This window comes from Plecotus auritus, assembly GCF_963455305.1.
Source record: "Plecotus auritus genome assembly, chromosome: 5".
NCBI lineage: Eukaryota > Metazoa > Chordata > Mammalia > Chiroptera > Vespertilionidae > Plecotus > Plecotus auritus.
This window is the reverse complement of record NC_137776.1, coordinates 81,564,155-81,587,353: the sequence shown is the minus strand read 5'-3', so window position 1 is coordinate 81,587,353 and position 23,199 is coordinate 81,564,155. Positions and strand designations below refer to the sequence as shown.

General features: G+C 39.4%; 1 protein-coding gene across 1 annotated transcript in view; it reads right to left on the bottom strand.

The window, feature by feature from the left end:
• Positions 1 to 23,199, bottom strand: part of MAP3K19 (mitogen-activated protein kinase kinase kinase 19) — a gene marked incomplete at both ends in the record, with an annotated part of 62,195 nt that overhangs the window by 16,744 nt on the left and 22,252 nt on the right. Inside the window, 2 exons of the mRNA XM_080668268.1 lie at positions 5,824 to 5,920; positions 22,350 to 22,462. Coding sequence (XP_080524394.1) covers positions 5,824 to 5,920; positions 22,350 to 22,462 — 210 coding nt within the window. The remainder of the gene's footprint in view (positions 1 to 5,823; positions 5,921 to 22,349; positions 22,463 to 23,199) is intronic.

The window sequence follows — 23,199 nt, the reverse complement described above, 5'->3', positions numbered from 1 at the left end:
CAACTTGATTGCAAGTTTTCTAATATTATATGAGAGCAAAGGACATGTCACTAAAAATGAAGTTTTTTGGGGGATGGTTGATTTTTAAAAAAATTTTTCAAAGATCCTGTCACCACACTCTGTAAGCACAAAATGAGAGGCTTGGAATTGCTGTGTAGAGCTGGACGGAGCTTAGAGGTCACCTAATCCGAACCCTTCATTTTAGAAATGGAGCAACAGATACCCATGAGGCTGTGGGACGTGTCCGGGGCCACTCTTGGACCTGAAAGGAAGATGGATATCTTTCATAACATTTTGTAATCATCCTGGAGGGAAAACACCGAGCTGACATATTAGAGACAGAAAAACATGCAGCAAACATTCCTAATAACTAAATGTCAGTGAAAAGGATGTTCTGCACAAAGCAAGGTGCAGTTCGTACTTTGTATGGAAGTTAGAAAACTGTGCAGTGTATTCACAAGAATGTTCTTGAGAATGACTGTATCTTTACAATGATTGAGGACTAAGAAAACCAGATGTTTTTAAGTAAATTTAATGTTTTTAAAGTCTGTTAATTGGTTGATTTCTTTTTCATACCAAAGAACAAAGATACAATAATCAAGTATAAGAAATACTCGCTTTTTAAGAAACTGTTAAAAGCAAAGGGCCCAGCCTTGGCCAGGTAGCTCAGTTGGTTAGAGCATCATCCCAATGTGCCAAGGTTTTGGGTTCCATACCCAGTCTGGGCACATACAAGAATCAACCAATGAATGCATAAATAAGCGGAACAACTAATCGATGTCTCTCTCTCTCTTCCTATAATCAATAATTTAAAATATCTCTAATCAATAATTAAAAATCTATAATCAATCTATACTCGGTGGGGGAGCATGGGAGACTTGGTTGGAAAGGTTGTAAGGAGGAAAATTCTGAAAAAAGGAGTGGGCTAAAAGCGGCCCTCCTTGTTTATCGGAATTCTGACTTAGGGGAGTTTGGCTGAAGGCGGCCACTCCTAATTGTTCCCTGACCTGTGCACGTGCGGACCCTCAGGTGTTTACCAGACTCTTTATGCTTAATCTTTAGGTGTCCTTGCTTAAAGGACACTGCAGACACATGTGTCCTCCCACCTCAAACTGCTGGTACAATAAAAGTCTGAAGAGGCAGGCGAACGAGGCTGATTGGTTTCTATAGCCAGGCAGTCCCTCAGCCCTCTCTTTCACAGCAATCGTGTGTCAGAGTAATCATTCATCCATCGCTCAGGGTCTGCTGGTCAGCCCTGGCAACACTCAATCAAAATCTATAATCAACAATTAAAAATTTATCCAATTATCCTATTAAATAAAAGCCTAATATGCTGTTTGGTTGTCCAGTCATCTGTGCCACCAATCAAAGCATAATATGCTAATGATATGCTAAGGCCACTCAACCGCTCACTATGACGTGCACTGACCACCAGGGGGCAGACAGTCAACTGATCAACCAGTTGCTATGAAGTGCACTGACCACCAGGGGGCAGATGCTCCAACCAGTAGGTTAGCTTGCTGCTGGGGTCCAGCCAATCAGGACTGAGCGAGACAGGCCGAACATGCCCTGGAGCCCTCCTGCGGTCCCTCTCCAGCTGGCCAACCTCCGCGTCCCTCCCCGGCTCCAATCATGCATTGGTGGGGTCCCTCGGCCTGGCCTGCACCCTCTCGCAATCCAGAACCCCTTGGGGGATGTCGGAGAGCCGGTTTCGGCCTGATGGCAGAATGACTAGTCACTATGACATGCACTGACCACCAGGGGGCAGACGCTCAATGCAGAAGCTGCCCCCTGGTGGTCAGTGTGCTCCCACAGGGGGAGCACCGCTCAACCAGAAGCCGGGTTCATGGCTGGTGAGTGCAGTGGTGGTGGCGGGAGCCTCTCCTGCCTCCGTGGCAGCACTAAGGATGTCCGGCTGTCGGCTTAGGCCCGCTCCCCAGGAGCGGGCCTAAGCCGTCAGTCGGACATCCCCCAAGGGTTCCCGAACTGTGAGAGGGAGCAGGCCAGGCTGAGGGACCCACCCCCCACCCGTGTGCACGAATTTTGTGCACCGGCCCTCTAGTGTGTGTGTGTGTGTGTGTGTGTGTGTGTTTGTGTGTGTGTGTGTGTGTATAATGGGCCCATCCTAAATTGTTGGCCCTAAGTGGGAAAAGAAATTATAAAATGTGCTGACTCTGAAATCAGCTGGGAACATACAAATGTGTTCTCTGTTTTGTCTCCTGAACGCTGTGAGTGGTTTGGGAGCCTCTGAACCTGCCCGGTGGACCAGGAAAGATGATGCATTGTCATATATAAAAACAAAGCACTTGCTCTTGTCTGAGTGCATCTTTCCACATAAGATGTAAATTAACCCCACCAGAAAATGTTACAGTAGAAAAACTAAAAGGCAGCATTTAAACATAGGCAGAAACATACTTTCCTCACAAAAATGGTAAAAATGACATTCAGAAAGCCTGAAAAGGATTGTTATTTGTAATGTTAAAGCCATTATTAAAATGAAAACTTAAAATTGGCTTAGCCTAAGACTTAGGCCCTAAGTCATTCAATAAACAAAAATTATTTTCTCCTGAAAAGTCTCACTTTCCTTTGTTTTCTGCTTGTTCTGTTTAAATTGATGGGTATCAAAGGTTCAAAATATTTTTTAAATCCTCACTCAAGGAGTGAGGATATTTTTCCCATTGATTTTTTTTTCTCAGATAGAGTGGACAGCAGGGGAGCGAGGGAAAGAGAGAAAGAAGCAGCGATGTGAGAGAGACACATTGATTGGTTGCCTCCCACCTGCACCCCAACTGGGGACAGGGGTTATACCTGCAACCCAGATACATGCCCTTTACTGGGAATTGAACCCACGACTCTTGGGTGCACAGGCTGACACTCTAACCACTGAACATACTGACCAGGGCTAGGTTCAAAATATTTTTATAACCACTCCATGTTTTGATAATTTCCTAAATCATAAGTCTCAACAAAGAATTTTCAAAAACTTCACTTTACAGCCTCCTCTGCCACTAGAGACAGGTTCACTTGAGTTACATGAAAAAGGATGAGGTGCGGGCATCTCTTTTGCTGATGTGGGTGCAGCAGAGAGAATCTTAGGTTGATAGGAGGCAGCTCCCTGCTGGTGGCAGAGGCAGCCTGGTTGGGGGTCAGTAGCAGCCGGTTTTGAGATGTAGTTATGAGAATTCTTTCTGATGATACAACCTACAGTCTGTTCTCCTCCTTTGGCTTTTCAATGGTCTATGAACTTTCTAATACCTTTTAAAACTTCCTTTTTAACCCAACTAGAGTAGATTCTGTTATCTGCAACTAAGAATCTTGATGGATATACACTGTAGTAACATAAATAAATAATAAATAAATAAATAAATAAATAAATAAATAAATAAATAAAAATTAAGCTGTGGCTGGTGTGGTTGGGCATCATCCATGCATCAAAAGGTTGCTGGTACACTCAGTAGGGGGCATGCAGATGGATGTGTCAGTGTTTCTCTCTCCCCCTCTCCCTTTCTCTCTCTCTAAAAATCAACAAAAATTCTTTTTAAAAGTTTAAGTCCAGTAATTTTCAGGAAATGAGTTCTAATTCACTGATGAAAAGAACAATTGTGCATGCTTTATTTCCAGTCTACAAGGTTTGTATCTGTTATGTTCTAGAAAAATAGCTGATTGAGGAATGCAAGGTTTTTATACTAGGGAAAAAGATGAGGGATCTTTTTTGGAGTCTATAAATTGTATTTTACACATTACCATCTGTAAAAGTTTGTAATAAAGCAAATGCATAGTGCAGGAATACTTATTTGTTAAAATCTATGGGAGTGATCCAAACATGGAGATTATATAGAGATATATTTTAGTGATGCTCCCTCTTAAATAGGCTACAATGAGCAAACAGATATAAAACAAATGATTACATGTGTATATCTACAACAGAATAAATAGTCCTATGGTAAATGCGTAAGATCTTCATAAACTATGCAAACGCTTTCAACATTAACCACTTGGCATATGTTAGAAACAACATGTAAATAGGATTTAAAGCAATATATTGATATTTAAGATGGAAGCAATGCACAGTAATGCTCCAAACATTTTTATTTTAGACTTTGTGACTCAAGAGAGTAACTAACTAGCTCAACTGAAGACTGTATCAACTATGAGAAGAAAAGTTAAAAACATACATGTTTCTTTTAAATTTATAATCCAAGTAACAAAAGCTTAAGGCCACAAGAGCTTCCTGGAGATGCTGCATAAGGATCATGGCTCCTATATGAAAACCTAAAATACTACAGATCGATTTTAAAAGAATTACTAGCATCTCAAGTGGCAAGTCATTTCCAAACTGAGCCGAGTAAATGTATTATTTAACCTCCTGGGAGGTGCTTGGGACACAACCGGGCATCTGAGAACTTGGCTTTGACTCGTTGGGAATCAAAGGCCAACTTCACGGACTGCTTGGAAGGGGCCAGGATTTGTTTATGTTAATTAGGTCTTTCAGGGTTCATGGTGTGAATCATTTCAAATGTTACTGAATTATTCTCCGCCCTCATCCTGGGGAAGAGATTCTGAGTGAGCTTGAGAAGGCTGCCAGCAGAGGACAGCATTGCACAAGGGGCAGGAGGAACCACAGCATGGCTAACACCGCCTCACCCAGGGAAGGTTGCCAGGGACGAGAGGAACAGGACAACCACAGGGGAGCTTCCCGGTAGTGTTAAACATGGAAGTCAGAAAACTGCGGAGAGAAATGGCAGCCGTTTGAATAAACATTTAATTTAAGAAGTTTATAGGTGGAATATGATAGACAAATGTGATGCTATGGTGACTAATTTCTGACGCAAAAATTTGCAAATACCTTGTGGTCTGTTCAATGCAAGGGCTCTTATAGATATGACAGGATACCATATGTGGAATGGGTCATTGTTTTGGAAAATTCCAGACTTATGGCCTCATAGAATAAAAGACTGGGACTTAGAGCTTTAGTGCCTTGTTCAGCCCTCCAACTTCCCCTCAAGGCAGGAGCTCTGGGTCAGCAGCAGATGGACAAACGTTTAGATCTGAAAGGGAACAGATCCCTGTTGCTGATGGAAGATTCTGTGAGGAAAGAAATGGGGTGGGGGGTGGGGTGCTGGAGCTAAAGCAGTTAGCATATTAATGCAAAAAGAAAACATTGGAAGGCCAATGGACTCTGATATTCAGCAGGGCTGAAAATCAGCAAAATACTGCCCTGCTGTGGGCTCAATGGCTCAAGGCAATTTCCTAACCTGATAATCCTTATATTGTTTACCAAACTTTACCTTTGATCTGCCTGTATGCATTGCTAAAGGGCAAATGTGTATTCAAGTAAATAAAAAGGGGACCAGGCGAGAAATTAGTGTGCTTCTTTAAGGAAGAGGTCTCCACCTGGCCCCCAAATGCCTTCTAAATTCATATTTCTTGTATAGCATTTTCATTTGTGTGTCAGCCCCTCCTTCAGATCCTGAACCCCGCTGCCAAGGTCACAGCGGTGAGGCTGGGGGTGGGAGGTCTGGAGAGATAATATTAAAAAAAAAAAAAAAGGAAAGGGCCAGAGAATGGCTGGCTGAGATGAAGTGGGGTAGAATAAAGAAAAGGGACACAGAGGGGTGCAGAGGGATACCTGTTTTGGCAGAGCAAGTTGACAAGACTCACTAATTCAGATGTGGGCAAAGGATAGACTTATGAGTGGTTTTTCATTCCCTTTGTGCTTTTCTGTGTTTCCGAAGTTCTGCACTGAACACTTCTGAAATTAGGGAGAAAGCTAAATAATCCACATTCTCTTTGTAAACACTTCAAGGACAGAAGCCAAGATACCTTCCGTCCTGGGTTGCCAATCTCGTCCATCACCACTCGGATCTCCTCCTTCTTTAACCAATATGGAATGGCTGCAGTCATCATCTTGGTCAAACTCCTGAAATATCATAAAATAGGAACTCAGTTATTCAGTGTGCTCCTTTCTTTCTCTCTTTCTTCCTTCCTTCCTTCCTTCCTTTCTTTCTTTCTTTCTTTCTTTCTTTTTTTTGGCAGAGTGAATGTTGACTTTTCTAGGCTAAAGTTTCACACTGCGGATTCCTTTTATATAAAGTATTTAGGACCAAAATAATGGGAAAGTGTCTGCCCCAAGAGCACCAGGCTCAGACAGACATGGTTGTGATGAATTACATAATCAAAAATGAAGATCAAAGCTGAAATCACAGAGACACATAGAAACTCAATATTTTATCCAGGTTTCTACGCTGCTACAAATTCCCTCTGGGTGGGTAACTGGAAAGAGTCCTTTGGCCGCAGTCACAGTGAGCAACCCCAAAGGAACATGATCTTTTCCATCTGCCTCCTTGGGGCATCGTTTACAAATGCGGAGGGTGGAAATCCCTGCCCCATATGGAAGCTGCCCAAAGGACCCTAGACTGAAAGGAGGCAGCAAAGCTGATTCAAGTTTCACTCTGCCAGCTTTCTGATCCAATCATGGCACGTCTCCGTTTTACCCTCTAGGACATAATCATTATGCTGAAAAACATGTCTGAGAACCAACTTGACTTATAAAAAGTTCTCCAAACTCTCTAAAGAAGAAATGCTTTCTTGTTGGAATTCACTGATATGGGTAGGTTCCCTCATAGAAGTTGTTGCTGGTGATTTTGCCCTTTTGAAAGCCTAGAACAGTGACAGATGCAAGTAGTGGTTACAATATCCCATCACAAGCTGGATATGATCATGAGCTCCCTGGCTTCTCTGATCTGGGTGACCAGCTATTTAAGAAGACTGTTGGATGAAAAGGCTTTGCCATGCATGCAGGTGCCTGTTGGACAGGCTGGCAGAGTATCGCAAAGCTCTGTCATTCATTACTTGCCAAGGGAGCCTTTTTATTTTCTCACTTTGCTCATTTTCATTATCATAGAAAAAAATAAAAGTAAAACCCTTATTTATACTGCCACTAACAATATTTTAGATATTCAACCATAATAATTTAGTTGCCATACCTTACTTTTATGCAGCAAGTCATGCTTTTAAAAGTATTTTCTACTTTCTGGCAAAGGTTAGGTACCCCACTCAGACCGCCCTGGTTGCCAATGGCAGGTGGGAGACCTGGACTGGCTCACCCTGATCCTAGACCATTGTCAATTTCACTGCTCACGCTTCTCTGCATTTCAAAAATTCTACCACTATCTGGCAAATTTCTTCTTCCTCCCATCCAATTACAAAGTGGGGAGGAGATCCTCTTTGTAAAATATATGGAAATACACAATAGTCTTTTTTAAAAAGCAGAAGAAAAATCACCTATAATCCTACAAATAAAAAGCAAATGTTGTTAACAACTGTTATTGACATTTTAAAACATTAATTTAATTATATTTCCTTTGTTTTTTTCCTAAGAATTTAAATATACAGTTGCATCCTATAATTTTATATCTTAAGATGAGCATGAATTACACAGCAATTTACTAAGCAAATGTTATTTTAATGGAATTGAAAATTTCTTTCCCTCAAAAAAAAATACCTACCAGGGGGTCATAACAGCCCATGAGTCTTATAACACTAGCACTATATGCTTAGTAGGCAGTTTTTATTTATTTTTTATTTTTTATTTTTTTAATATATTTTATTGATATTTTACAGAGAGGAAGGGAGAGGGATAGAGAGCTAGAAACATCGATGAGAGAGAAACATCGATCAGCTGCCTCCTGCACACCTCCCACTGGGGATGTGCCCACAACCAAGGTACATGCCCTTGACTGGAATCGAACCTGGGACCCCTCAGTCCGCAGGCCGACGCTCTATCCACTGAGCCAAACCGGTTTTGGCAGTAGGCAGTTTTTAATTCTTTTTATTACATAAAGTACTGGGAACACCTGTGCAATTAATACCCTAATTTTGCATTATTTCTTTAGAGTAGATTCCTAGATATGAAATTATTGATTCAAAGAGTATGAAAAATTTTAAGATTTTTTTTACACACACAGTTTTAAAAGTAAAGTTTACACTTCACCAGCTGTGCATGAGTGTGTTGCATTCCATCTTCTTCCTTATCAATTATCATCACTTTTCATTTGTAGTGATGCAATATGTAGAATCGGTTATCTTAGTATTGTTTGAATGTGCATACTTTGATTAGTAGAAAAGTTGGAGTTAGTTTCAGATGCTTATTGACCACTGAATTGTTTTAGTATATATAATCTTTGTTCAGATCCTTACTCTACAACGCTATGAGACCTCAAAATATTTTTCTACCATTTCACATAATGACAATGATTCAATGAAATTTTTGTGCTAAACTTTGGAAAATAGCACATTTTTAACATTTGAAAGTGTTAAAAATACACCTGGTTCTCACACCAGGTTTCTGTATTAATTAATGGGCTGTGATCAGCCTCAACTGCTCAGTTCATCAGTAGTTGGTCCTTTAGGAAAAGCTGGAAGATGCAGAGTGTGGGAACACCTACTTACGAAATCTGTAACAATGACTAGCATTTACATATGTAGTGCCAGACACTGTTCTATGCACCTACACATATGAACTAATTTAATCCTCACAACAACTCTAAAGGCAGGAACTATTGTCTTCTTTCTAAATGAGACCCAGAGAAGTTAAGTTACTTATCCCAGGTCACATAGCTAGCCAGTGGTATTGCCAGGAATCACACCCAGACTCAGAAGTCTGGTTCCAGACCTCTTAACAACTCTGCTTTCTTGCTACCATGAAAAGTTCAAAACAAAGAATCTCAACAAAAACCAGAAAGAAGATAAAAGTAACAGTGAGCAAAAATTTTTTAAAAGGATACTCAAACCTAATTTATAAGTTTTGCACAGGAAAGAATAAAAGATGTGTTACCTACAAGTGCCTGATAAAAATGTCTTTTTAAAATAAACTGAGAAACCATAAGCATCGCAAACAAAAAGGATGTGGAGAATGATACCTATTTTGAAGGCTTTCATGGAAGTGAAGACTCCTGCAGAAAGAGCTCAGAATTTTCTGATTCCTTTCAAAATGCTAAATCTGAAAGACTTTAGGATGTGCTCAGGTGCCACAAGGAAGAGAACTGAAATAATGTCATTCAATTGTGAGGTGAGGAGAGAAAATGTTAGACTAGCACATCCCAGACACAAATGGATTTCATAAGCCATTGACAACAATGCAGGAGGTGACAATAGGCTAGAAATAGGACAGCATTCTCATCTACAAACAGCAGAATGCTAAACACACAGAAGAGAAAAAGGCATAGAAATCATACATAATTAAATTTGGAAAGAAGATTCTTCTTAGATGAAAAAAGATTGGGAGAGTCTATAAAGAGCCTCTAGGAGTGATCCTACAAGCAAGGCAGCTGCTTCTATTTGTCAACTATAAAAACCTCGGCAGACAGCCAAACAGAAAAGAGAGCTTTCACTCAAAGAAAAGAAGGGAAGGATGACCTTTGGTTTTGCAATTGAAACTCTAGAGAAAGCGCTAGAAAAGAAAAGGCAAGTTCAACAGTGAAAGAGTCTGTTTCTCAGAAATGAGTTCAGAGTTATTTTAATCATAATAAGAAAAAATATAGAAGGAAAGTTCAAAAAGTTTTAAAGTTGCACACAAAAAAAGGTAATAGCATGAAGGGATTTTTTGGCCTTTTCAAAAAGAAAATTGCTTAAATATACCATAAAAAATTAAAAGTAGCCCAGCCAGCGTGGCTCAGTAGTTGAGTGTCAACCTAGGAACCAAGAGGTCATGGTCCAATTCCCCGTCAGGGCAAATGCCTAGGTTGCAGGCTGGGTCCCCAGTAGGGGGTATGCAGGGGGCAGCTAATCAAAGATTCTCTCTCATCATTGATGTTTCTATCTCTCTCTCCCTCTCCTTTCTTCTCTAAAATCAATAAAAATATTTTTTAAAAAATTAAAAGTAAATCTGTTTTGTTTATCAATTGCTAATCCATAACACTTTCAAGATTGGTCTCTAGGTATTTTATATTAGGTCTGATCAAATAATTGAATTGGTACCACTCCCCAGGAACTGACCTTTAGGCCACTTCACAATGGGCATTCCACTTGCTTAGACCACATTCCACTTGCTATGGCCATTATCTCTCCCCTCTGGACTTTCCCAGAATCCAGATCTGCACAGAGAATTCTCCTCCCAGAAAAAGCCCACCTAGAGTCCTTTCAAAACCTCTGACTCCCCACCTTTGGGGACTGGCGCCACTTGGGGGCTCAGCCCATCTGGGTATCCAGATGACCTAATAAATTCATAATCTCTTACCACTTTGGCCTTGAGCGTTCCTCCTTGGGTGACCCTAACATTTTATTTCAAGTACTATGTTATATTAGTAACCAAAACCAATGCAACCTTCAGTTCTGTGACAAAATCCACCACATAGCAGGTTTTCTCAGCCTCAGTGCTATTGACATTTGTGGCTGGTTAGCTCCTTGCATGGGACCTGCCCTGTGCGTGGTAGATATTTAGCAACATCCCTGGCCTCTACCCACAAGATGCCAGTAGCCCCTCCACCCCAGTTGTGACATCAAAAATGTCTCCAAACATTGCCCAGTGCCCCCTGGGAGACAAATCACTCCCTCTTGAGAACCACTGTACTGAAGGAACTTTAAAAAGAAATACTCTAACCCAGTGGTCGGCAAACTCATTAGTCAACAGAGCCAAATAGCAACAGTACAACGATTGAAATTTCTTTTGAGAGCCAAATTTTTTAAACTTAAACTTCTTCTTACGCCACTTCTTCAAAATAGACTCGCCCAGGCCGTGGTATTTTGTGGAAGAGCCACACTCAAGGGGCCAAAGAGCCGCATGTGGCTCGCGAGCCGCAGTTTGCCGACCACGGCTCTAACCTGTTTAGAAAAGTTATAAATGAACAAAGGTAAAATATTCATGTAGTATTAAAAATTTCTATTTTACCTCATCCCATCCCATGTCACAGAGAAATCCTTATTTAACCATTTCTGTATTTTAATTTTTAATCAGTGCAAACAAATTAATCTCATCCTTCTAATTTTCATCAAGTTTTACATTCTCTTCTAAGAAATCTGTGCTTTTACAAGCCTTTAACCATCACCCTACTACGTGCCTCCACCCTACCTGTCCTTCCAGCCCTGCCTCAGTTAGCAGTCTGTTTGCTAAGTCATACAAATTCCTGTGCATTTTCTTACATAACAACATCCCCATACACAACACATGGCATTGTTATGGGTGTTTTTTAAAAATATATTTTTCTTGATTTCAGAGAGAAGAAGGGAGAGGGAGAGATAGAAACATTAATGATGAGAGAAAATCATCGATCAGCTGCCTCCTGCACGCCCACCACTGGGGATCCAGCCCGCAACCCAGGCATGTGGCCTAGACTGGAATCGAAGGTAGGACCCTTCAGTCCGCAGGCCGACGCTCTATCCACTGAGCCAAACTGGCCAGGGCCTGGGGTTTTCTTTTTGATGCAAATGGTATCACACTCTGTACATAAATTTAACCAAGGCAAAGTTTTCTGTCATATGGATATACCATAGTGGGTTTTTCTTCGTTTATTTTAATTTTTATCAAGCTTGACATGGGTTTTTTTTATGGTTGACATTATTAAAAAGTCAGGTAATGGTAAGAGACTTATAACAAAAAGGTCATCAGTTTGCTTACCCACCCTTCCCAGCCCTTTAACCTTTTCTTTTGGTACTTTCTTCCATATTTCTAGAAAACATTTACTTTGCTATCTCTTTTTTTTTTAAAATATATTTTATTGATTTTTTACAGAGAGGAAGGAAGAGGGATAGATAGTCAGAAACATCGATGAGAGAGAAACATCCATCAGCTGCCTCTTGCACACCTCCTACTGGGGATGAGCCCGCAACCAAGTTACATGCCCTTGACTGGAATCGAACCTGGGACCTTTCAGTCCGCAGGCTGACGCTCTATACACTGAGCCAAACTGGTTTTGGCATTACTTTGCTATCTCTTGAGAAAGCAAAATGAGATATTATCTACTGACTTGTTATCAGAGTTGACAATAAAAATATGCATAATAAAATGGAATAAATACATATCTATCAGCAATTACTTTAAATGCAAATGGATTAAATGCTCCAATCAAAAGACCTATGATGGCTGAATAAATTACAAAACAAGACCCTTACATATGCTGTCTACAGAGACTCACTTCAGGTCAAAAGACACACACAGACTGAAAGTAAAGGGGTGGGAAAACATGTTTTATGAAAAAGAAGTAGCTAGGGTAGCAATACTTACACCAGACAAAAGAGACTTTAAAACAAAGGCTGTAACAAAGAACTCAGCAATTCCACTTCTGGGTATTTTTTCAAAAAAACGCAAAACACTAAATGAAAAAGACATATGAATCTCCATGTTTACTGCAGCATTATTTACAAAAACCAAGATATAGAAGCAACCTAAGTGTCAATCAATAGATGAATGGCTAAAGAAGTGATACATATGTACAATGAAATATGATTCAGCCATAAAAAGAAATGAAATCTTGCCATCTGCAACAACATGGATGGACCTAGAGTGTATGTGCTGAGCAAAATATGTCAAACAGAGAAAGACAAATACCATCTGATTTCACTTACATTGGAATCTAAAAAACAATAAACAAACAAGCAGACCTGAAACAGAATATTTTGATGGTTGTGGGGGATGGGTAAAAAGAGGAGGAGATTAAGAGATACAAATTGCCAGTTATAAAAAGTCACAGGGATGTAAAGTACAATATAGGAAATAGTCAGTAATATTGTAATAATTCTGTATGGTGCCAGATAAGTGTGAGATTTATCAGGGTGATCACTCCATAAGTTATATAATGTCTAATCACTGGGTTGTACACCTGAAACGAATACAATATTGTACGTCAACTCTAATTGAAAAATTAAAAAAATTTTTAAATGGTGAAAATGTGCCCTGGCCGGTGGCTCAGTTGGTTGGAGAATAGGCTCATATACCAAAAGGCTGCGAGTTCAATTCCCAGTCAGGTACATACCTACATTTCAGGTTCCATCCCTGCTCAGGGGTGCAACTGATCAATGTTTCTCTTTCATATCAGTGTTTCTCTCTCTCTCCCTCTTTCCCTTCCTCACTCTCTAAAAATCAATAAAAATAGATCCTCAGGTGAGGATATATATTAAAAAAAAAGGATGGAAAAAGTAAGCCAAGTTTTTCAACTAGCAGAAAAATATCTGTGAATCATATATCCAGAATATATAAAGAATTCTTTAAACCCAAAAATAAGAAAAAGAACAATCCAATTAGAAAATGGACAGAAGACTTAGATGATTCATGCTGATGGCAAAGAAACACATGAAAAAATGTTCAGCATTGGTCATTAGGGAAATACAAATTAAAACTACAATGAGACACAGTTATGAGAATGGTTAAAATAAAAAACACTGACAGTACCAAATGTTGACAAAGGTGTAAAGAAACTGGATCTCTCATTTATTGCTGGTGGGAAGATAAAATAGGAGAGTCACTCTGGAAAACTGTTTGGCTTTTTTTTTAAGTTAAACATACATTACATATATATGATCTAATAATTGGACTCCTGGGCACTTTTAGAGAAATGAAAACATATGTGTGTACAAAAATCTGTACACTAATGTTCATAGTAGCTTTATTCGTAATAGCCCCAAACTAGAAACAACCCAAATATCTTTCAATGGGCAAATGACTAAATAAACTGGGGGACATCTGTATCACAGAATATTACTTAGTCATCCAAAGAAGCTATTGACACACACAGCTTGTATCTATCAGCATATATTCATTAAGCTGAATAGAAAAATCCAATCTCAAAAGTTTACATATATGATAATTCCATTGATATGACATTTCTGAAATGAAAAAAAAATTATAGATATGGAGAACAGATCAGTGGTTGCCAGGAGTTACAGAAGAGGGGTGTGTGTGTGTGTGTGTGTGTGTGTGTGTGTGTGTGTATGTGTGTGTGTGGTTATAAAGAGGGTAGTAGAGGGAATTAATTATGGTGACAAAACAGTTTTATATTTTGACTGTGGTGATAAAATGTCATAGAACACTGCACACAGATATACACAAACAGAAAAAAAGAGAAAGGCATGCATGCAAAGACCAGTGAAATCCAAGTAAGGTCTGTATCTAGTTTATTGCATTGTGTCAGTGTCATTTTCCTAGTTTTGACAATGTACTAAAGTTATAACAATAGTTTTCACTAGGGGAAGTTGGTGAAGGACATGAAAGACCACTATGTATAAGTTCTTGTGAATCTATAATTATTTCAAAATAAAAGGTTAAAAATTTTTTTCTGTTTTTCATTTTCTTTGTTGTTTGGGGATGATTTTTGAAAGGAGAAAGGAACTGAAATGTGTTTACTCCAGCAACTCCAAAACTCATTATTATTTTTAAATAATATAGTCCATACCTCATTAACTTTTTTAAAAATTTTTTTATTGATTAAGGTATTACATAGTGTCCTTATTCCTCCATTACCCACCACCTCCCGTTCATGCCCCACCCCCCTGTTGTCTGTGTCCATTGATTAGGCTTATATGAATACATATAAGTCCTTTGGTTGATCTCTCCCCCTTACCCCCACCCTCCCCTACCTTCCCTGAGGTTTGACGTTCTGATTGATGTTTCTCTGTCTCTGGATCTATTTTTGTTCATCCGTTTATGTTGTTCATTATATTCCACAAATGAGTGAGATCATGTGATATTTATCTTTCTCTGCCTGGTTTATTTCACTTGCATAATGCTCTCCATCTCCATCCATGTTGTTGCAAATGGTAAGAACTCCTTTTTTACCGCAGCGTAGTATTCCATTGTGTAGATGTACCACAGTTTTTTAATCCACTCATCTGTTGATGGGCATTTGGGCTGTTTCCAAATCTTAGCTATGGTGAATTGTGCTGCTATGAACATAGGGGTGCACATAACCTTTCTGATTCGTGTTTCTAGTTTCTTGGGATATATTCCTAGAAGTGGGATCACTGGGTCAAATGGGAGTTCCATTTTTAGTTTTTTGAGGAAACTCCATACTGTTCTCCAGAGTGGCTGCACCAGTCTGCATTCCCACCAGCCGTGCACGAGGGTTCCTTTTTCTCCGCATCCTCGCCAACACTTGTCGTTTGTTGATTTGTTGATAATAGCCATTCTGACAGGTGTGAGAGGGTAACGCATTGTCGTTTTGATTTACATCTCTCGTATAATTAGTGACTTTGAGTATGTTTTCATATGTCTCTTGGCCTTCCTTCTGTCTTCTTTCGAAAAGTGTCTACTTAGATCAGTTCCCCATTTTTTTATAGGGTTGTTTATCTTCTTTTTGTTAAGCTGCATAGTTCCCTGTAAATGTTGGAGATTAAACCCTTATCGTTGATATCATTGGCAAATATGTTCTCCCAGGCAGTGGGCTTTCTTGTTGTTTTATTGATGGTCTCCTTTGCTGTGCAAAAGCTTTTAATTTTGATGTAGTCCCATTTGTTTATTTTCTCTTTAGTTTCCATTGCCGTAGGAGCAGTATCAGTGAAGAAATTGGTACGGCATGCCACAGATTTTTCTAGCTGTGGATTCCTCTAGTATTTTTATGGTTTCTCGTCATATGTTTAAGTCCTTGATCCATTTTTAGTTTCTTTTTGTGTATGGTGTAAGTTGGTGGTCTAGTTTCATTTTTTGGATGTATCTGTCCAATTTCCCCAATACCATTATTGAAGAGACTGTCATGACTCCACTGTATGTTCATGCCTCCTTTGTCAAATATTAATTGAACATAGTGATTTGGGTCGATTTCTGGGTTCTCTATTCTATTCCATTGATCTATATGTCTGTTCTTGTGCCAGTACCAAGCAGTTTTGAGAACAGTGGCTTTGTAATACAGCTTGAAATCTGGTATTGAGATCCCACCTACTTTGTTCTTCTTTCTCAGGATTGCTGTAGCTATTTGGGGTCTTTTTTTATTCCAGATGAATTTTTGAAGAGTTCTTTCTAGGTCTGTGAAATATGCTGCTGGTATTTTAATGGGGAGTGTGTTGAATCTATAGATTGCTTTGGGTAGTATGGACATTCTAATGATGTTGATTCTCCCAATCCATGAACATGGTATATTCTTCCATCTGTTTACATCTTCCTCTATCTCTTTTTTCAGTGTCCTGTAGTTTTCTGCGTATAGGTCTTTTACCTCCTTAGTTAAGTTGAATCCTAGGTATCTTAATTTTTTTGGTGCGATGGTAAATGGGATTGCTTTTTTAGTCTCTCTTTCTGTAAGTTCACTATTGGTGTATAGAAATGCCATAGATTTCTTGGCATTAATTTTGTATCCTGCTACATTGCCAAATTCATTTATTAAGTCTATTAGTTTTTTTGATGGAGTCTTTTGGGTTTTTTATGTACAATATCATGTCATCTGCAAATAAGGACAGCTTTACTTCTTCTTTTCCAAGTTGGATGCCTTTTATTTCTTCTTCTTGTATAATTGCAATGGCTAATACTTCCAGTACTATGTCGAACAGGAGTGGTGAGAGTGGGCATCCCTGTCTTGTTCCTGTTCTTAGGGGAAATGGTTTTAGGTTTTGCCCATTGAGTATGATGTTAGCTGTGGGTTTATCATACATAGCTTTTATTATGTTGAGGTATGATCCTTCTATTCCCACCTTGTTGAGAGTTTTTATCAAAAATGGGTTTTGGATTTTGTTGAATGCATTTTCTGCATCAATTGATAGGACTATGTGATTTTTATCTCTCAATTTGTTTATGTGATGTATCACATTTATTGATTTATGGATATTGTACCATCCTTGCATTCCTGGGATAAATCCTACTTGGTCATGGTGTATGATCTTTCTGATGTAGTGCTGGATCCGATTTGCTAGAATTTTGTTGAGGATTTTGGCATCTATGTTCATGAGGGATAGTGGCCTGTAATTCTCTTTCATTGTGTTGTCTTTATCTGGTTTTGGTATTAGGGTGATGCTGGCTTCATAGAATGAGCTTGGAAGCGTTCCTTCCTCTTGAATTTTTTGGAATAGTCTGAGGAGGATAGGTTTTAGTTCTTCCTTGAATGTTTGGTAAAACTCCCCTGTGAAGCTGTCTGGCCCTGGGCTTTTGTTTGCAGGAAGCTTTTTGATGACTGCTTCAATTTCTTCCATAGTTATTGGCCTATTGAGATGTTTAGATTCTTCCTGATTGAGTTTTGGAAGGTTGTATTTTTCTAGGAATATGTCCATTTCCTCCAGGTTGTCCAGTTTGTTGGAATAGAGTTGTTTATAGTATTTTTTTAACAATCATTTGTATTTTGGTGGGGTCTGTTGTTATTTCTCCTCTTTCATTTCTGATTTTGTTTATTTGGGTCATCTCTCTTTGCTTCTTAGTGAGCCTGGCTAGAGGTTCATCAATCTTGTTTATCCTTTCAAAGAACTAGCTCTTGGTTTTGTTGATCTTTTGTATTGTTTTTTTGGTCTCAATGTTGTTTATCTCTGCCCTGATCTTTATTATTTCCTTCCTTCTGCTTACACTGGGATTTTCTTGTTGCTCTCTTTCTAGCTCTTTGAGTTGTAGGATTAGGTAATTTATTACCATTGTTTCTTGTTTTTTTGCAGTTGGCTTGTAGAGTTATGAGCGTTCCTCTCAAGATTGCTTTCGCTTTGTCCCATAGATTTTAGATTGTTGTGTTTTCATTGTCATTTGTTGCCATGATGTTTTTCATTTCTTCCTTGATCTCTCTGGTAACCCATTCATTGTTTAATAGCATGCTGTTTAGTCTCTATGTGTTTGATTTTTTTGTATTGTTTTCATTGTAGTTGATTTCTAGTTTTATGCCACTGTGATCTGAGAAGATGCTTGATATGATTTCTATCTTCTTGAATTTGAAGAGACTTTGCCTGTGACCCAACATATGGTCTATCTTTGAAAATGACCCATGTGCACTTGAGAAGAATGTACATTCTATGGCTTTGGAGTGAAATGTTCTGAAGATGTCAATTAATTCCATCTGGTCTAGTGAGTCATTTAGGATTGATGTTTCTTTGCTGAATTTTTGTTTAGAGGTTTTGTCCAATGGTGATAGTGGGGTATTAAAGTCTCCTACCATGATTGTATTGCTATCAATCTCTCCTTTGATATCCTCCAGTAGTTTTTTTATGTATTTGGGTGCTCCTGTATTGGGTGCATATATGTTTACCAGAGTTATTTCTTCTTGTTGTATTGCTCCCTTTAGTATTATGAAGTGGCCTTCCTTATCTCTTGTTATGTCCTTCACTTTGAGATCTAATTTGTCAGATGTAAGTATTGCTACCCCAGCTTTTTTTTTATTTCCATTCTCCTGAAAAACCTTTTTCCATCCCTTCACCCTCAATCTGTGTGCGTCTTTTTTTCTGAGGTGGGTTTCTTGTAGACAGCAGATATATGGGTTGTGTTTTCTTATCCAATCCGTTACCCTATGTCTTTTGATTGGGGCATTTAATCCATTTACATTTAAAGTTATTATTGACTAGAGGCCCGGTACACGGATTTGTGCACTGGTGGGGTCCCTCAGGCTGGCCTGTGCCCTCTCGCCATCTGGGAGATGTCAGACTGCCAGTTTCAGCCTGATCCGTGCAGGCAAGGCCGAGCGATCCCACTAGAGTACAAATCCATGCACCAGGCCTCTAGTATGCATATAAGATCTTTGGTTAATCTCTTCCCCCCTTCCCTCTGAGATTCATCAGTCTGTTCCATGTTTCCATGCCTGTGCATTGAGCGTCTGCCCCCTGGTGGTCAGTGCATGTCATAGCTACAGATTGAACAGTCGCTTAGGCTTTTATATGTATAGATAGGTACTTATTTGTCGCCATTTTTATTCTTTACCCCTGTGTTCCTTCTTCACATCCTATTTCTTTTTTTTTTTTTTCTTTTTAACAGCAGACCCTTTAGCATTTCTTGCATTGCAGGTTTGGTGGTAGTAAATTCCCTTAGTTCTTTTTTGTCTGTGAAGCTCCTGATTTCACCTTCAATTTTGATTGATAGCCTTGCTGGGTACAGTATTCTTGGATTCAGACCCTTCCTTTGCATGACTTTGTATATTTCATTCCGTTCCCTTCTGGCCTGATGTGTTTCTATTGAGAAATCAGTCGCTAGTCTGATGGGGTTTCCTTTGTAGGTAACTTTCTGTCTCTCTCTGGCCACTTTTAAGATTCTTACTTTGTCGTTGGTGTTTGCCAATTTAATTATAATGTGCCTTGGTGTCAGTCTTTTGGGGTTCATTTTGCTTGGGACTCTGTGAGCTTCTTGGATTTGTGTGGGTTTTTTCTTCGCTCTATCAGAGAAGTTTTCTGTCATTATTTTTCTTCAGTCAGGTTTTCTATTCCTCGCTCAGTTTCCTCTCCTTCTGGAACCCCTATTATGTGGAAGTTGTTTTGTTTCATGTTGTCCCAAAGTTCCCTTAGGCTCTCCTCCTGCTTTTTAATTTTTTTTTCTAGGTTGCTTGCCTCCATTTCGTTTACTTCCTTTTCTGGTGATGCCTACTTTTCTTTCATATGCGGGCTGTTTCTTTGTCTCCCCATGGTCTCTCTTCTCTGGGTGTCTGGTTATGTAGTTCTCTCTCTCATGCATTGATTTAAAGGCACTAAATACAACACAACCAGGTACAACACACAAGGCACTGAACAGAAATGTATTCACGATATTAATAACCTCAAATAAAGTTGACCACCAGAGAAAGGCTAGTTAGGGGATACGAGAGAAAGAAGAAGAGAAAGAAAAAAAAAGAAAGGAGTGCCATAATAAAATTGGGAAAAGGAAAAAAAAAAGTAAGAGAGAAAAGAAAGAGAATAAGAAAGAAAAGGGGAACAAACTATATATATGGGGAGAAAATTCCAATAGAACAGCCACTAATCCCAGCAAATGCCAGCAACAAGTACCTGGAGATGAATACAAACTACAAACAACCACTAATATCAAGCAAGGTGAGGAAAAACAGAAGCAAAAAACAAACAAAAACAAAGCAAAAAACAAACAAAACAAAAACATAAGCAAACCAATCTCACAAACAAGCATAAAAAATCGATATAATCAACATTCAAGCAAACAACAACAAAAGGACAGAGAGAAAAACAATTTTTTGGACAGTGAAGACAGAGAAGAGAGAGGTGTGTATGAACTCAGAGCAGGGGATTGGAAATTATATAAGTAGGGTGAAATTTTAACAGGGGGTAAAAAGAAAGAATAGGGAAAATCTAAAGCAGGAGAAGGGTAAGAGAAACAGGACAACAAAAGGGGAAAAGTTAGGAAGAGAGTGATGGCATAAAGGTAGAGTTGAGATAGAGTAGAATGATGCTAAAGGAAAGATGAAAATAGAATGTAGAACACTAATCTCAAAGTCAAATAAAGAGAAAATAAAATGACACTTTTTTTAAAAAAAGGTAAAACAGTTATAGCAATAATACTGATTGAAAATAAAAATGTAATAATTAAAAAGGTAAAATCAAGTGAGGAAAAAAGAAAAAAAATTAGTTTCTTAAGTAAAAGATGAAAAAAATAAAAAAATAAAAAAAATAAAAATAAAATGTGCAGTAGTGAAGGTCATTTACTTCCTCTATTGTTCTGTTTGGCACAGCTGTTTCCCAGTCAGGAGAGTATTGCAGTTCCCTGCATTCCACTGGTCCTCAGTGTTGTAAGCCAGTCCTGATTTTTAAGCAGGCAGTGTGTCTTACTTTCCTGTATTCCTTTATTTGTGATTACACAAGAGTCAATTTGTGATTCAACCCCTGGGTGGCAGTGTTTCTGGATTGACCTCTGGGTCTATAGGTCTTCTCTAGCCTGTGCTTAGATCCTGCTTTCCCTGTGGCACTCAATACCGGTTTGTGGGAGTGGGCTGCCCCAGAGCTGGTTCTCCGACCGTCACTCCCAGCTCCAATCCTCAGGTTCCAGAAAAACAACTTTCCCCTGCAGTCTCCTAGGGTGTCCCCAACTGGGTAATCCCATGCACTGGGCTCAGCAATCAGAAGCAAGGATTTAAAGAGGAGAAAGCGCAAGTGTGCGAACTCCAGGGCTGCGTGCAAGTCTGCACAGTCCTTCTTTCCCCCTCCCCCCCGGCACCCCCATGTCCAAGCAGCCGGCACACTTTTAAAATTTTTAGGCTGTCCTTCTGCATCATATCAAAATGGGTTGCTTTTTAGAGATCCCCTCTATTAGCAGCTCTGAGGACCCCCTTCCACATTCACGGATCACGCCAGCCCCAACAGCCATGGATTTTTCTAGGCGCAGACTTCCCCCGGTCCTCCAGCTCCCACAGTGCGTGCGTTTCTCTGTCCTGCCAGGACCAGACACCTCACCTTATCCCAGGCGAAATCTGACCTTTCCGTGGTGGAGTGTAGAGCTCCCCCGAATCCGCGTGTTTGCACCAATTGGGGACCGGTACTCTGGGGTTCGCAGCTGTTCAGTGGGTGCCACAGTTGTAGATTTTCAAGCTTCCAATAACATCCACTTTCCCCTTCCAGATGGCGCAGTCTCCGCATCCGAGCCGGTGGCTCTGGGAGGGAACCCAGCAGCAGTGGGGGCTGCCCGGTCAGGGGAGCCCCGTCCAGCAGTCCCCCACCTTCTCCTGGAGTATAGGGCTTCTTAACTCACCAACAGACACTCCCTGTGCGACCCTCAGCTGTTCTTTCTATCTGCTCCGGCACAAGGCTAGGGACACGTCTGTCTATTCCGCTACCATTTTTTTTCTGATACCTCATTAACTTTTAAAAATAAACAATTTTGTAGACATGTTTTTTCTGATCAATAAAATACTGAGTAGTAATATTTTTAACTCTTTGGGTTATGTTAATTTTTATAAAAACTCAAAAGGTACAAATAAGGATACCGTGTAAAGTACATCTATAATTCTCTCCCCATAGACAACCACTGTTACTAATTTGTTGTAAATCTTGGGTACCATTCCCCAGTTTCCTATGGATCACCATGTGTGCTACTTGTACTGTTACTATAGTAATAGGAACTTTTGGTGGAGTCATTCATCACAGGCAGTGGGTGACAGCTAGAGACAAGAGGAGGCATCTCCTTTGTGGTACCCTGTGATGAATTTGACACGATCAGATTCATGATCTTCTTCTTTTCCACATTAACATCCATAAAGACAAGCCACACTTTATTATTTAGTGTGGATGCCACAATATTTTGTGGTATTAGATACACACATATACACACTCAATGCATGAGACTAAGAGTTGACTAGCTAATTACTGCTCTGAGATTAAACTCCAAGAACACTGTCTTATTTACTGTGCTTTAAATTTCTCTATGATTACATTAAAATATAATTGTAGTAATTGTTATAAGATATTCAAGCAACACAAATGAAGCAGTAGATGAAGTATCCATTCTTCATTGGCTGTTTTTTTTACGGAGAGCATCTTACCTCACTGCTGCTGACACTTTGCAAGAGTACATTTTGGTTTTGGGTAACTGTCATATTGGTTGGAGAAGAGTTTGTATCATGACAAATGTCAAGCAATGATTCAGCATGTCTGTCTGCCAAAAGAAACATAATGTGTTTTGATAAGACTCATCTCAATTTCACAGGAAGATTTAGCTCTTGGTTCTAACATCAGTTCCATTTTGTCAAAGATTTTTCTAAGACAGTGATCTGGGAAGTTTCAGGGAATAATTTTCACAGGAAGAGATGTGAGGACAACATGAATCCACAGAATAAATGAGGTTTTGTTTGTTGTTGTTTTTTAAAAAATAGGCAAAGTTGCCAAGTGAAACCGCTAACAATGGGCTGGAAATTACATTTGCTTTATAGTTGCCAAAGAGAAAAACATTTAGCTACTGTGAGGACACATCCTGTCTAGCACTGAAGCCACGTTAAATTAACAAGGTTCAGACACCCATCAGTGAACTCCCTGTTAGCTCCTGAGGGGCACAGTTCTCATTTTCATCCCCCTCCTGCCAGCCTGCCTTCTCCAAATAAGCATGGGCTCTTGGATGACAACGTCTTCCTCTTCCAATGGCTCTTCCATTTATTTATCTTGTAACTGAAACAAGATTGAACAAGTGATCTACACTCAGACCCTCTATTTCTTCATCATATTTTCCTTCTTTACTCTTTGCAATCTATCTTCTGCCTCTATCCTGTCATTGAAAGTTCCCACTTCCTCCCATATCTGCTTTGTAAGCTCTTTTCTAATTTGATATTGTTTCCATTTATTCCTCTTGCAACTCTCTCCCAATTCTCCTATGTGCACACCACTCTCTAACTGTGGGTG